Raw genomic sequence first — 15,849 nt, forward strand, 5'->3', positions numbered from 1 at the left:
TTGTAATCTACAACTCTCTGTAATCAATGCATATTTTCAATACAAAAGTTTATTTCAAAATCAAATTTAGTGTTCTTGTGTTCAATTTTATGTTATAAATTAGATAAAATTAGATATTAAATTTTCTGTTTTGATTCATAGATAAAATTAATCTTTTGTTTATATGAACTTTTTTATGTCCTAGGTGTGAATGATATCAGAGTCACGTTCTCCTTAACAACTAAGTGGTATCATAATTTGAAAAGTCTTTAATCATTGAGATGAGTATTAAGATTTATATTTATTTTTAAAATGATTATTAAATAATAAATATGAGATAGAGATATAAATAAAATTAAATATTATAATTTTTCTTTCATCTTAAATATATCTTGTTAATATATTATATATATATATATATATTCTGTAACGACCCGCACCCAACCATGTAGATATTGTCCGCTTTGGGCCCAAGGGGGCCCTCACGGCTTTAAAACGCGTCTACTTGGTTAAGAGGAGCCTCTACATATATAGCGCCAGGAACATTCTCCCCTATCCGATGTGGGACATCACAAACACCCCCCCATGCAGACACAACGTCCTCGTTGTGTCCCATGGGATTGCGGGGCCAAACAGACAAAGCCAAACAAACCCCCACACCGGGGTCGGGGATCGGCTCTGATATTGTGGAAAAGAAAATGATATTTTGTTACCATGCATGGATCAAATTGTTTTGCACTAAATGTTATGTTGGAATATTTTGTTTTGTTTATGACACAAAAATATGGAGATATTATGTTGTGTAAATTTGAATACTTGAACAAAAACATCACTCTGGTTTATTTGGCCCCTGTCAACGGGATATAATAGTTGACCTTTACATTTCATGGTGGGAATGTAATTGATTTGGACCCCAGCCTCTAGGGGTTTAGTTAGAGGTTACTAGTACTAGTAGTGTTTGGTTCCGTCCACCAGGAACAATTTGAGGCTAGCCACCCATTTGAAAAGTCCCACCTAACTGGGCATTTGATATTTGATAACCAGAGTAATGAAAAATTGAATGGATTTGATTGAATCTTATGTGAAAGTGTTTGAATTTGATATGAAATTGGTTGGTTGAATTTTGAATATATTGGTATTTTTGAAACTCTGATATTTGATGAGAAAAAAAAAATGATATCTCCTATTTGAAATGAAAATATTTGATCCATGAATTGCATTAATATTCCTTATTGGGCTGTGAGCTCATTCCCAATTGTTGAAAATTTTTCAGGTACTCTTAGTTCGGGTGAGGAGTGATGGCTAGGCTGAGGAATGGTCAACATTAGGATTTGACTTAGGATTTTATGTTGGATTTTGTTTAACTATTAGTTATGTTATTTTGGATCATTTGGTATTTGGAAGTTATTTGGAAATTGAATTTTGAGGATTTTAGATTTTGTTTCCTCTACTCTGAGCAGGTATTTGGTAATTGGTAACATCCAGTTACAATATGACTGTTTGGGTCAGATTATACTTTAAGCCTTCGGGTTTGAGGTGTGAAATGACCGTCACGCCCTTGGAGTGGGTCTTGGGGCGTGACAGAGTGGTATCAGAGCCGATCCCCGACCCCGGTGTGAGGGTTTGTTTGGCTTCGTAAGGAGTGTTTGTCTGTTTGACCCCGCAATCCCATGGGACACAACGAGGACGTTGTGTCTGCATGGGGGGTGTTTGTAATGTCCCACATCGGATAGGGGAGAATGTTCCTGGCGCTATATATGTAGAGACTCCTCTTAACCAAGTAGACGCGTTTTAAAGCCGTGAGGGCCCTCTTGGGCCCAAAGCGGACAATATCTACATGGTTGGGTGCGGGTCGTTACATATTCTATTTAATAAAATTTAAAATATCGATATATTTCTATTTAGCTTTATGATTTAATTTGATATACAAATATAAAAAATAAAATATTATTAACTATTTTTAATTTTTAAGAAAAATATATTGTTACATTTAGTAAGAAAAATATATTGTTTCCTAAATAGATTTGTAAAATACCTTGGAATCAAAGAGGTATATTGTTCACTGCTCGTCAATTTAGGGTTATGGTTCAAAACTATTGGCATCAGCATCCCCCCAACATTCTGCGTCTTCCCTGCCATTAGGATTAGGGTTGGGGTTTCAAATTGTGGTCTCTGCTAGAATGGGGAGGAGACAGAAGCCTAAAGCAAAGATAGATCACCAAGAAGATGAAGAAGGAGCGAATTCTTCAAGGTCCGTCATCTACCTGAGCAGCAGCGACGATGAAGAAGCCAACGAAGATCTGAGCTTGAAAATCGTGGAGAAAGCTATGAAGAGAGCGTCCAAGACGGATCACAACGATGCCGTTTTGGCTGGTCGCAGTGCTGTGATCGATCTGGGTTCCTCGCCTTCGGAAGAGGCCGAAGTGATCACAGATAGGAGCGGGCCCACCACGGACGATGATGCGGAGGTGAAGAGTAAGAAGAAGAAAAGTAGGAAAGAGAAGAGGGCGAACAAGAACATAGAAAATCAGGAGAAAACTGTGAGTATTTTCATCCTTTCTGTTTGTTTCCTGGATCCTGCAAAAGCCTTTTCCTTCTTTGAACTCTTTGCGGGGTAGTTATAGTTATTTTGAAACTTGAAGGAAAATTACCTCCTTTCGCCTGCTCGTTTGGAGTAAAATCCTTTCAGGTGATTCCTTTGAAAAAAAATGTTCTTTTGAAAAATTATCCTCGGAACTGTTTCCGGGGGAAATAGAACAATGTATACTCACCATTCTTACTACTTTCATGCTTTTTTTTCCCTCTCTTTTTTGTGTGTATGAATATGGCTCGTACTTTAGTTATTTCTTTGTTTCAGAAAAAAGGCATCTGAGAATTTCAGATGCAACATCTTATAATGACTGTTTTGCACTCATTAATTGGTTTAGGATGAAATTTTGATGGAGGAAAAGAAGGGAGAGTCGGATAAAGCATTAGAGATACTTAAAATGGTGGAACCATATCCTGTTGAGGGTAGCGACAATATTGTCCTTCGGAAGCTTCTTGTGAGTTAAAATAAATTGCTCTAAAGTGCCGTTTGAAAAACAGAACTCCATTTTCAGGCTTAGTTTGGTAACACTTATTTCTTCTATTAGCGAGGGCCAAGGTATTTTGATCCTCCAGATAGTGGCTGGGGAGCATGCTATAATTGTGGTGAAGAAGGTCATAATGCAGTGAATTGTGCATCTGTTAAGCGGAAAAAGCCGTGCTTTGTTTGTGGGAGTTTGGAGCATAATGCGAAGCAGTGCATGAAGGTTTGTTTTGAAAAATGTTAGAGAACTTGTTCTTCCTTTTTTTTTTTTTGGTAATTATGTAAGCATTTTGGCTGCTGTGTGATTATTTTATATAATTTGGGTTCTACTGGGAGATATTTTCTGCTTTTGGCAGTAAATTGAATGACCGAATTGTGACTTTTCTGGGTCAAAATTTGGTCTGTCTACTGATAGATTTGTTTTTTAGTTGACTGTATTCTTTATTCAAATGTTTGTTCTCACTTACATGTTGCATATCTAATGAGCACATATACTCGTGAATATGACCAGGAGGTTCTATCCTAAAGAATACCTATTTGTAAGGCCTGTTACAGATGGTTGTTGGATGTCAGAAACATTTCATGCTTTAGGAATTTAGCTGAAACTATTTTCACAGCTATGATGGTCCTTGGAAAGGAGAATAGAAAATTGCTCTAGCCACCCATGAAGTAGGATGGTGCATTCGCTTTAAAACAGTAGTAGATGATTGATGTGCTTTTATCATATGTTGCTTCTGCCAGTATGCACTTTCTTCTTCTTCTTCTATCGTTGTAGCATCCCATTGAGAGAACTAGAAGGTAGATTTGTGACTGGTTTTTATTTGGTTGGATTTTTACTGCACTTCTTGATTTCATTGTAGGGGCAAGATTGTTTTATTTGCAAAAAAGGAGGCCACCGAGCAAAAGATTGTCCTGAGAAGCACAGAAGTGGTTCGCAAAATTCTAAAATATGTTTAAAATGTGGAGATTCTAGGCATGATATGTTTTCATGCAGGAATGATTATTCTCCTGAAGATCTCAAGGTTCATAGACACTTTCTAATGTATTTTGTCTCCTTTTTTGAAAACCCTATTTCATTTATTTATAGGCTATCTTTAGTGTTTGGATTTGAATTTGGAGTTTTGATATTCTAACCATTTTCTTTTTCTCTTCGTAACTTCATCAGGAAATACAATGTTACATTTGCAAGAGTTTTGGTCATCTATGTTGTATCAACTATGTTGATACTGGTCCAATAGAACCTTCTTGCTATAAATGTGGTCAGTTGGGCCATACTGGTTTGGTAAGTCTGGTTCAATGTTTTAAGTGCCTATCACCATGTTAATATGCATACGTATATATATGGTCAATTTAGTTGATGTTTCAAAATGTTGAAATGTCTATTGACATATTGTGACATTGCTATGACATTTTGAACCCTTGATATTATTGAAAATAATATATATATATTTATGTATGTTTGTATGCGCGAGTACCCCAAACCAACGCTAGGAGTAGCACACACCCCAAACCAACATTGGGAGTCCTCAGAAAACAAGGAGAAACAAGGAGAAGAAAGGTCAATTATCTATCCTACAAATGGAAGTTTGGGTTCTTAGACTAGGTGGGTGTGTGTGTATGTATATTTATTGGCATGATTTAGTTGATGTTTCAAAATGTTGAAATGTCTATTGACATAATGTGATATCCGCTATCACATTTTGAAGTTCTTGATATTATTGAATATATTGGATATATTTATTTATGGGTGTTGATGGTCATTTTAGTTGATGTCTGTTGACATATTGTGATATTGCTATCACATTTTGAAATCCTTCATATTATTGAATATATTATTTATATTTATTTATGTTTATATGTGTGCACACCGCAAACCAACATTAGGAGTCCTTCTCAGAAAACAAAGAGAAACAAGGTCAATTATCTATCCTACAAAATAGAAGGTCGGGTTCTTAGACCAGATGGGGTGGGTTATGAGTTAGTTAGGGCAGGCCAGCTGAAAACATCAAGTTTGAAAGAGGCTCCTTCCTTGGACAGAGAGTGCGTATGTGTTGTTGATTGGGTGGGCCTTTCACTTGGAATTATGGGTCAACTACTATTTTTGTGTGTTAGCTAAGTGAAAAGCTAACTCGACCAACAAAAATGTACTTTCCTACTGGGGGGAGGAGGCTTTCTCTTCCATATTTTCAATTGGCTTGCCCTAGCTGTTCCATACCCCCCCCCCCCCCCCCCCCCCCCCTCTTTTGGTCTAACCCAACCTTATGGTTGTTGGATAAATAAGAGATCCACCTTCTCCTTGTTCAGTGAGGAGAATGATTCCTTCCAGTGTTGGCCAAGCTAATTTCTATTTCTTTAGAGGAAGTGCAGGCACACAGTGTGAAATTCTTGATATTATTGGCATGCTGATGTCATAATCACTGTATATGGTGTATTTGATGTGATGTGTAAGTCTATTATATATGTATATTACACAAACTAAAAAAAACTTGGTTTTTTTCCCCTCTAAGTTTTCCATCCTTCCCACTAGAATTAACTCTTATCTTTTCCAATTTAATGCTAAGCCCTGAAATGGTCTCAAACCACATAAACAATGAAGGCAAGTCAACTGATCTTGTGTCAGTTCGCACAAAACTAACGTATCATCAGCAAGCAAAATATGGGAAATTTCCACTTCTCCACCTTTGCTATTCACCCTCCAACTTGGAAAAAAACTCTTAACCTTGGCCCTCTTGAGCAAACAACAAAGAGCTTCCATGACAATCACAAATAAATAGGGCGAAAGAGGATCCCCTATCTTAGACCCCTAGAGCTTTGAAAGAAGCCCACCAGGGTATCACTAACAAGAACTAAAAACCTCGTTGAAGAGATACACCATTTAATCTAGATGATCCACTTCTTCCCCAAACCCATCTTTTTTAGAACTAAAAGCAGAAAATCCCAATTAACATGATCATAGGCTATCTCAATATTAAGTTTGCAGAGCAAGCCACATTCATTGCTTTTCAACATCAAGTGAATGGCCTTATTGGACATCCAAAATTTGTCTAATCTCCACACAAGCATTTTGGGAGTTGGATACAATCTTACCCACCACCTTCTTAATTCTATTGTGTGAGACTTTAGCCAACAGCTTGTAGAGGCCACCCACTAGACTGATCGACCTGAAGTCCTCGTTGTCTTCAACTCCCCCTTTCTTAGGAATTAAGACCAAAAAAGTTGAATTCAAGTTCTTAACAAATCTATGCCATTCATGAAAGCCCCTAAACAATACCAACACCTCTTCCTACACAAAATCCTAACTAAACTGCCAAAAAGTCATAGGAAAGCTGTTAGGACTTGGTGCTTTGTCCCCATTGATGTCTGAAAGGGCCATGAACACCTCTTCCTTCGAGAACAGGACCTCTAAATTAGCTGCGTCCTGATCCCCTAAAGCATCAAAAGATGGCTTGTTGATACTAGGTCTCCAATCCCCTTTGAATGGATTTTTTGTGTTTCCTGGAGGATCTAAAGGTAGTCAGTGCTCAGGTGCACTGTTAAATTGATGATCTTGCATTGCAATAGTGAGGTAACCGTTTATAAATAAGGTGGTAAGGTGGGTGAGGCTATTTGGCGAGAGGGGAGATGAGGCAACTGAGGGGATCATAACAAGGATGGTAGGTTAGAGGTTCATGAGGAGCTGGCCATATTTTAAGTGTCAAACTGCCTCAATCTCTAGCTTTCTTGAATTAAAGGGTCAAGAGGAATTCTTTAGACAAAGTTTCATGTCTGCAACATGCTTAGTTTGAAGGTTGACTATAAAAGTTTGAGAGCTATATTTTCTCTGGTAATTTTAACAAAGTTTCTTTGAATGGTTTCAAAAGTTGTTCTCCATTTTGATTGAGAGGCTTATTTACAAAAAGATAAATGTTTATCCTTTCAAAATTCATATTTGTTATGTTCCCCTGGGGATTCTTCATTGGAAAATAAAACTTGACATGTTTCAAAGTTATGAGGGGAATGGGCATTTATCACTATTTGATTTACTCTTTAACTCATTACTCACCTTAGAAGATCAAAGGTAACAAGGTGCTCATTCTTGATTATGGAACAGGATCTCACAGCTAGCTCAATCAGCGGTTTTTGTAGCCACCAAGCCTCCGGTGTTCAGTCATTTGTGATGGTGTTGTAGCACCTCAATCAAGAAAATTAGCACCTAGTCCTAGAATATTGTAGGACTGCCTGAGTTCTGCTACCAATCTTTCAACATGAATATTAGGTGCATAAGAATAAAAAAGGGTTTGTATTACAACATTTTATGCATGTAGCATGGCCCAATTCACTCCCTGCTTTGTAACTGGTGGTTCTTTCTTAAATCACTTTGCTTTTCATATTGCATGTATTATCATTTCCATATTTCACTTGGTCATTGCCACATTTTATAAATCTATGAATTATTATGGCACCCATCACCTTGTTATTAGCCCGTTGACAATGAATTTCATTTTTTTGATTGACTTTGCCATCTAGAAAATGTATTATTTGTGAATTTATTTTTCTTTCCAATGGAATTGGTTTTGCTTATTAGCTTTTTTTTTTTTTAATATTTACTAAGGCTTCACTGAAATTTTGAGCATGTCATTAGAATTCAACAAATTTTCATTTTTTTCAATGGTCAATACTCAGATAACCATCAATTTTTGTCTAGGGATCTCAGCATATTCATCAAAATTGGAATTTGAAACTTTGGTCCTATTTTTCATTTTATTAATTACGGGTTTTGCTTGTTTTGATTTGCCCGTTGTAATTCTATGGGAATCCATTATGCAGGCATGTGCAAGGTTAAATGCAGAGACCGCTGATGTGCAGACACCCAGTTCATGCTATAGATGTGGTGAACAAGGTCACTTCGCTCGTGAATGCAAAAGTTCCACTAAGGTACATATTAGTGAATCTGCACAGAGTGAATCTTAATATTAATTGATATTTGCAGGATCATTTCATGTATTTAGGTTTTAATTTTCTTCTTTTCTCCATTGGGTTCTTAAGTGTCCCCTTAGCAATGTCAGAATTTGAATTTTGTTGCTCTTCCACAGGTTAGCAAGAGATATTCTGAAGTATCTACACAAAGTCGGAGATTTCTGAAAGAAGATAAGGACAAGTTGGGATTCAAGTCTGCCCCAAAAGATCTTGGTATGGGTCGTAAAAGGAAAAAGCCCTGGTATGAAGAAAGAGGAAATATCACTCCGCGTAAACCAAAACAAAGAGGTGGCTGGATTACAGAGGATCCAGGAGATTCCCCTCAAAGGAAAGCCAAAGTGAAGAGTTGGAGATCTCCTGCAACACCAACAAATAAGAATCACAAGAGACCTATGTTAACTGCTGGTCATTACACAAGTTCGCAGTCTTCTAAAAATACCCAGAAGTTCTATTCTAGAAATTCAACTTGGCAAGGATCAGCAAAGGCTTCTCAGCATAGATTTTCTGCGTCAAGGTTTGGCAGCTCTAGCAGTGATGCTGTAAGGAGACATTATGATTGGTGGTAGGGATTTATTTTATGTGTAGACTTGGAAGGCAATGACTGCAAAAGGAAAATGATGTGGGTGTGTCACACCTCTTATGACCTTGTAAGTGCTTCTGCTTTTGTATAAATTAGTTTTTTTTCCCCATTAATATTTCTTGGATGCATTGGTAAGTTTGTGCATATGCATATAGCCAGCTGTTTCACCACCCTTGCCTAAACCCCTAATCCCCCTTTTACTACTGTCTGGAAGTATGTATTACTCATGCTGTGGACATATGTGTTTTTTATTCTCCAATTGTATGCATATATGCAAACACGCAAATGGACAGGCGTGTGCACACATAAGGAGTTCATTTTGTTGCTTATGTTCTGATTGTCTAAGGGGGAATGGAAGAACAGATGTTTAGGATCATCGGATGAGACAGGTTGTCCATCAAGTGTTGAAAATTGTTGGATTCTAATAGTTTATGGGCTTCATTTCTGTATCAGCTGATTCTTGGTTCATGTTTATTATAGTCTTCATATTTCATCAAACCGATTGCATAGTGGACCAGTGGTTATTGATTTTTCATAAACTAACAGGACTTGTTTGGGTGATTTCCTTTTCATTGCATTGTTTCTTGAGAGAGAAAATCCTTTTGGTGGATATTTGAGACTAAAAAGTACTAGAGTATTTGTTGGTGGATATTAATTTCTTTTAATTATTTAATTATTTATTTTGAAATGATTCCTAATGGTATTTAACTTCTGAATAGAAAACATTTCCAGGTAAGATTACAACTATTTATTAATTTTATAAAACCACTTGGATATTATCTATATTCAAATGCATCTTCAAATTGATTCTGTTTGTTGCAAACAAACATTTGAAGTTTATTTCTAAGTGGTTTTTGTTTGTCTTTCTGTTTTTGCTTCTTATGAAAGAACTCTCTTTTTAAATCATTTCTTTTTCTTTGAATTTGTTTCTGTTCATGTTTACATTTCTACATCTTTGGAAAAATTTTCCTCAAATCTTAACTATCTAAATATTTGTGATTTGTTGATGCAGAAACAATTAGAAACGTGATTTTTGTCTACACTTCTCAATTCCAATTTAGGGTTTGATCCTGAAGAGTGAAGATCTATTATTGATATAGAATCCTGATTTTAGCAACTTTGACCAAAACAATTAGAAAATGAATTCACAACATGAACTCCTAAATTCTTTGGAAGGTCACTTGCCACATTTGACCTAGACCTCTATTTACAGGATTTAGCAAATTTATCCTTTGAAAGTGGTAAGTGCTATTGCCACTCCTATTGTTTTGTTGAAGTTGTTTTCATGATGACTTGTGGAAGTTAAATTGTGGTGTAGATTATTGGTGGTTTTTAGAGGTGAAAGCAAGATGAAGCAATTTACCTCTTGTATTGGAGGTGTTGGCTTTAGGATGGAAGGTTCAAGCATTTTGGTTTCTTATATTATAATTAAAACTTATAAAATGATGGAATGGTTAAGAAAGAGTGTGAAATATATAATTAATGGTGAACGGTTTAAAATTATATTAAAATGTATTTCATAGGCAATTTGAAATTTTGGAGCCTAGAAAACTTAGACAAAGAAACATGGTTACTGTTCAAGCTTGAATTAGATGAAGATTGTACATAGGGATACTAAACTAAACAGGCATAGCATGGTTCAACAAGATTCTTTTAAATCTAGGCTTTGAGGGTTTTCAAAAAGGATGATAAAAAAGTAAAGTGTTGCAGTTTTATGTTTTTCATTGATTTGATGTATTTGGTTAGAGAGAATGCTACGAGTTTTGATTTTATGTTGTGCTTGTGTTTCTTAGGATACAAAACTAAACTTGCAGATCATGGTTTAGATAATATTATCGAAAATGTTTTCTTTGGTGCACTTCCTTTATTGTTTAAGTTTGGTTGATGCTAGTGGGTGTAATCACTTGAATAATGATGTAGAATTGGGATTTTTTTTTCTTCACATTTTGTATTGAGTAATGAATGGTTTCTATGAAGAATTGATGATGATTAATAAGAAGGGCATAACAATCTTTAACCATTATCTATGTTCTTGTGAAGTGTTACTTGTTCTAGGTTTCTTAAAATGGAACCTTTTTTATTTTTTATTTTTTTTGGGCATTCTTAGTCCCTGCCTGTAAGACTTCAATGGGCTTTTTACAATAAAAGATCTTTCAAAGAGTGTTTCATTGTACTTATGAAGTCTGTGTTAAAGATATCGGGACTTAAAAGCTCTTTCAGTAAATCTTACACCATAGTAAGAGCTGTGAGAAGCCGGTGTATGTTTCAAAGAGTTGTTTGATAGACATGTAAAATGACAAAATCATTCGTTATTTGTCTTGCTAAAAGGACTTTATTGGAAGCCTTAGTTATGCCAAATGGGGCCTCATGCTCATTTGTTGAGCGACTATGATGCAGAGGTTACTTAATTTCTGATAGATTAAACATGCATTTTATTGCCCTTTATGGTGTTACAACCTAAATCCATGTCCAAAAACTAGAGGCATTACTAAGTATATAAATGGACTTTTCTTGGATTGTGGAACTTAATCCTCCTTAATGATCCACTTTTCTATATCTGGTCCCTTCGACGTGTTTGGTGATGTAAGCATTCACTTGATGCAGTATTTATGAAAGCCTATTGGGTTGTGCTGCTTAAACCTCTTTATCACTGCATTATAACCTACAAATATGCATAGTGGTGGATTTCACCAATTGTGGTGGACAGATTCCAGGCCCATTATCAATTATCAACGAGTGAGAAGGTCGCATGGTGGGATTTTATTTACCTTAGCTTTAGTTGCAAGGTTAGTTGTGTAAGTTAGTGGGAGGTATTACCTCTTTTATGTGAGACTCCATTATCACTTTGCCAAGTAATGAGAGTAGTCAGATCTCACTAAAAGAAAGAACCTAGCACTAATCAAACATTTGACTTCTAATGCCTAAGTCATGTTAATCTAAATAGGATCCAAAGACTGGTCAAGTCTAGACACTTTTATTCTAGAGGATCTTTCAATCTGCGAATCTTGTATAGATAGTAAGATGACTAGAAGACCTCTTTATTTCTAAAAGGACTTGGAACCAAGGAATGTTTGGAGTTAGTAGATACTGACGTGTATGAACCTTTTTGTGTTTATGCATGGAAAGCATGGGTATTTGATCATTTTACTGATAAATACTCTAGGTTTGGATATGTAGATAGGAAATCCGATGCCTTGGATAAATTTATTGAATTTAAGGCGGAATCAGATAACCTATTGGGTAAACATATCAAGGCGCTTCGATTAGATCGAGGTGGTGTGTCTAATAGGTTTGATCCTTTCCATATGAAGCATGAGATGATATCCCAATTGTGTGCACCAAGGACTCCATTGTAAAATGGAGTAATGGAAAGAAGATATTGAACTTTGATAGATATAGCGAGATCGGTGATTGGTTTCTCATTACTTCCCATATTTTTTGGGGATATATCTTAGAGACTATGTAATACCTCTATTTCTAAAGAGGTGTATCAATTTATAGGATATCTAAGAGGATTTAAGGATTATTACTTTATAGTCAAGATAATCAAAAGGTGTTTGTTGCTACAAATACCAAATTTCTGATGAAGATTATATGATATGTAACAAGGCAAACAATGATATAGATTGAAGAATATTAGAAGATAGTCCTACTATGCACAAGATACAATGGATCCAATACCAACCATTCTCATTTCTAGTGTACGCTAATGCCTCGTCATAGTGGGAATGTTGTTAAACAACTAAACCGATTCATGTATTTGGGAGTCTTTTGAGGCCATTCTAGAGGAACATGAGATCGATCCCTTACAATGAAGCAATGAGCGATGTGGATGCAAATCTTTGGCAAAAGGCTATGGAGGTAGAGTTAGAATCCTTATGATTCTAATGTAGTCTGGGTTCCTGTAGAAGCACCTGAAGGGATAAAACCCATGGGTATAAGTTAGTCTACAAAAGGAATGAAGGAGTAGATGGAAAAGTTAGGATTTATGTGGCTAGGTTGTAGCTAAAGGTTATAGTTTGAAACATTATTTCAACTATAAGAAACCTTTTCACTAGTAGCCATACTCAAATCCATTAGAGTACTCCTATCCATTGCGGAGTATCTCATTTATGAGATATTGCAATAGGATGTCAAGATAGTGTTCTTAAACGATTATCTTGATATTAGCATCTATATGATGTAACTAGATATTTTCATAGCAAAGGGCCTTGTGTGTACAAGAAACTGTAGGAAAGCATAGTGGTGTTCTAAGATCTTGTAGGTAGATGACAATCTATTCATTGAGAAGGATGTAGGGATGTTGTCATCAGTCAAGATCTAGTTGTCTACTTGGTTCTAGATGGAAATCTATAAGGGGCATAATATATTCTTGGGTTTAAAGTCCTTAGGAATAACAAGAATAGGAAAATTGTGCTATGTCAGGCATATACTCAAGTATATTTTGAGAACGAGGGATTATGTGCTTTTGCTCCAAATCGTTGAGATAGTTTAGAGGGTAATGTGATGGTCAAGAAGATACCATCTATGGAAAACTTGGGGGATTCATTCACCAAGACATTGACAGGGAGAGTTGTGTTGGTGACAGGGATAACATAGGTTTAAGATGAGTATCTGGCATGCTGTAAAGGCATGATGCTTTGAGGGCTAGTGGGAGAATGTCGAGATAGAGCCCTTAAAAGCATAGTATGATGTAATAAATTTGGAATTCGTTATTTATTTAATAATGTTTCAGTTTCACTTTTATCTATCCTTATTTAATGTATTATGCTTTATGAACATTTTTGTCTGCATCTTTTGCATTGTACGTGATTTAGGTGCATTAGGAGCTGCACTGAAGATCTAAGTCATGGGTTCTTTGCAAATAGATGACTTGTTCACAACCGGTTTATGGGTTTAGGCAACCCATTAGAGGTTGTAGTGCACCACCTCCTAATTGGAGGGATGGTTGGTCTTGACTATCGAGATGAGTTTCCTATGGTGAGTGCACTAGTGTGTATGGTTATACGTTGGACAAGACTTATGGTGAGTCATAACTTAAGGCTATCAAGTAGTCATGATCTCACCAAACTGCTTCATTGTGTTGTCTCTCAACCTTAAAAGAATATTGAGCTTATGCTAAAGTTAACAGTGACTTTGACCTACGGGTAAGATCATAAGCTGATCATATATTCCCTATGGATTAGGTCACTATTGATAGAAGTCGGTAGCAATAGGTATTCTTAATAGAGATACCATGATATCTTATGAGATTGAGATAGTGTGTCCTCATGAGTGATATTAAGGAGGTGTGTTAATGGAAACTATGGTCATAATAGTTTCTTAAGTGGAACTTGATATAGGCTCTTTGAGAGCTAAGACATGTCAATTGAATATACAATAAGAGGATTTGTAACTCAAGGATAATAGAGGTAGTCTTGGAAGGTTGATAGCTTTCATCTTATTAGACTATGGACATCAATTCATGGGGAGACTAAACATAATGGATAGTAGGTCATGGACCCGAGCACGTAGTGTCTTGTTGTTATTTACATAGGATACTGAAATTCAGTTGATTCTTTGTAATGGGATGTTGAATCAACTTTAGAATTGGTTTTTGAGGGGGCCAGTACTCCTATGGGTTTTAGTGGTTCCCGCTTTAAGCTCATATACCTTGTTGGCGTGGATTATAAGAATCAAATTAACTCTAGGTCCACTTTTGTGCATAACGGCGTTTTGGTAATTACGCAAGGTTGCACAAGAGTAAGTGAACAAGGTCTTTGGATTAGGCTAATTGATTAATTAGTATGCATTATTGAGTTAATTAATCAATTAGGACCTATTTTGGGCTAGATTAAATGATCCAAGTCCATGTGGGCTCAAGTCACTTAAGTCCAATTGGAAACCCTATAAATACCCCTTAGGGGTTAAGGTTTCCATAATTTTTGTCTTCCACCATCCATAGTCTTCACCCTTCTTTCCTCCCCACCGGAAGTGTGCCAAGAACAAGGTTGAGTCATCAGTCGGAAGATCGTGGGTTTATGAGACTTCCAACAACTTGAAGACCGTCTTTAACACTTGGAATTTAAGGTTTGGCAACATCCAAACCTAAAGGTTAGATCTTTAACCCTAAAAGATCATTTTTTTTAAAATTGTTATTGCTTAGTATGAATTGCGGAATGGTTGCTTTATGTTAATGAGCATGCTACCACTTACAAAATGGATTAAAAATAAATAAAATTCCCTAGTAAAATAATAACTTGGCTCTGCTTGCACATTGATGATTTCAGTGTGTTCTACTAGCACCTTGAAACTGGTATATGATGCAATTGTTTATTGATTCTAGTCATCATGAATTTTGTTGGGTTTCATTCTCTTCCAACTTATTGATTGCTGGTTCCTGGCTAGTTTCTGTTTAATTTGGATGCGTAATCAACTCCATAAAATGTAAGCTTGAATGAAGCATTTTGATATGTTATGCTTATACTGAATGTAACCATTTCATTTGTTGTGTATCTATTATTCTATACAGAGATTCAAAGTTGCAGTTTTGCTTGTGCACTAGTGAGGGCAAGGTTCCTTGCATTTTCTCCGTGTTCTTGTTGATGTACATTATTGATGGAAGAAATCATTATTTGAGGATTTATAGCATTCTTCATCAAATGGTTTAGCTTTCTTCAGAAGTGGTTATTCCTGGTTAATTATTTTGGTTTTTGTTTCTCTTGATAACCTTACATTTTAGTTGGTTTTCCATAAATTTCTTTACCTCTAAAGTTGGCCAAGGACTAACACAGGTTTTCCCCTCAGTTTCATGTGTAATACTGACATGGCAATGTATCTCAAACTGTCAATTGAAAAATGTCGGTGCATGGTTCTCATTCTTGGGGATCAAAATTTTGGATGTCCAAAAGTGATTAAATGATTCCATTCATTCACATGGAAATTAAAAAGATCCATTTTTTTTTTTTTTGCTTCTCATACCATTTACAAAAATATTATTTGTTCTGAGAATGTATAGAATGTTGTGATTTTAAATCACTTTTTGTGTTAATTTTTATTTTATTTATTTATTTTCCGATACAGAGGGATATCTAGTTTTTGCTAGAACTCTCTCCCCTTTTGTGGGTGTGAGTATGGAATCTGTGCCTCCTATGCAGAGCAAATGATGTAATGCATTTCTGTGGGACTTCCAATTCTCTTTAGAACCTGGTTTCTTTCAGATAAGAGTGAGTGAATGCTTGATGACAATGTGAGTATTTTACATAGGCTATAGCATATTATGTAA

At 35.9% G+C, this 15,849-nt stretch overlaps 1 protein-coding gene across 2 annotated transcripts; it reads left to right on the forward strand.

Annotated features, from left to right (window-relative positions):
* Positions 1-1,988: 1,988 nt before the first annotated feature.
* LOC100259916 (uncharacterized) lies at positions 1,989-15,529 on the forward strand. Of its 2 annotated transcripts, XR_009465880.1 has the most exons (8): positions 1,989-2,519; positions 2,907-3,023; positions 3,114-3,272; positions 3,910-4,071; positions 4,215-4,331; positions 7,856-7,963; positions 8,122-8,652; positions 15,097-15,529. XR_009465880.1 is itself a non-coding variant. In XM_059737563.1 (7 exons), the coding sequence occupies exons 1-7, from the start codon at positions 2,160-2,162 to the stop codon at positions 8,569-8,571; spliced, it is 1,473 nt and encodes a 490-aa protein (XP_059593546.1). In that variant the 5' UTR covers positions 1,989-2,159; the 3' UTR covers positions 8,572-8,710. The 2 variants fall into 2 exon arrangements, 1 of the variants encoding a protein (XP_059593546.1); XM_059737563.1 differs by lacking the exon at positions 15,097-15,529 and having other exon boundaries at positions 8,122-8,710.
* The last annotated feature ends 320 nt before the right edge of the window (positions 15,530-15,849 follow it).

The sequence above is a fragment of the Vitis vinifera genome, chromosome 6 (assembly GCF_030704535.1).
Source record: "Vitis vinifera cultivar Pinot Noir 40024 chromosome 6, ASM3070453v1".
Lineage (NCBI taxonomy): Eukaryota > Viridiplantae > Streptophyta > Magnoliopsida > Vitales > Vitaceae > Vitis > Vitis vinifera.

Excerpts from the sequence above, each read along its gene's own strand:
- LOC100259916 (XM_059737563.1), top strand. The coding sequence starts at position 2,160 with ATGGGGAGGAGACAGAAGCCTAAAGCAAAGATAGATCACCAAGAAGAT. Across the intron at positions 3,024-3,113 it reads TTGTCCTTCGGAAGCTTCTT|CGAGGGCCAAGGTATTTTGA; the intron begins GTGAGTTAAAAT and ends TTCTTCTATTAG. Across the intron at positions 7,964-8,121 it reads AATGCAAAAGTTCCACTAAG|GTTAGCAAGAGATATTCTGA; the intron begins GTACATATTAGT and ends GCTCTTCCACAG.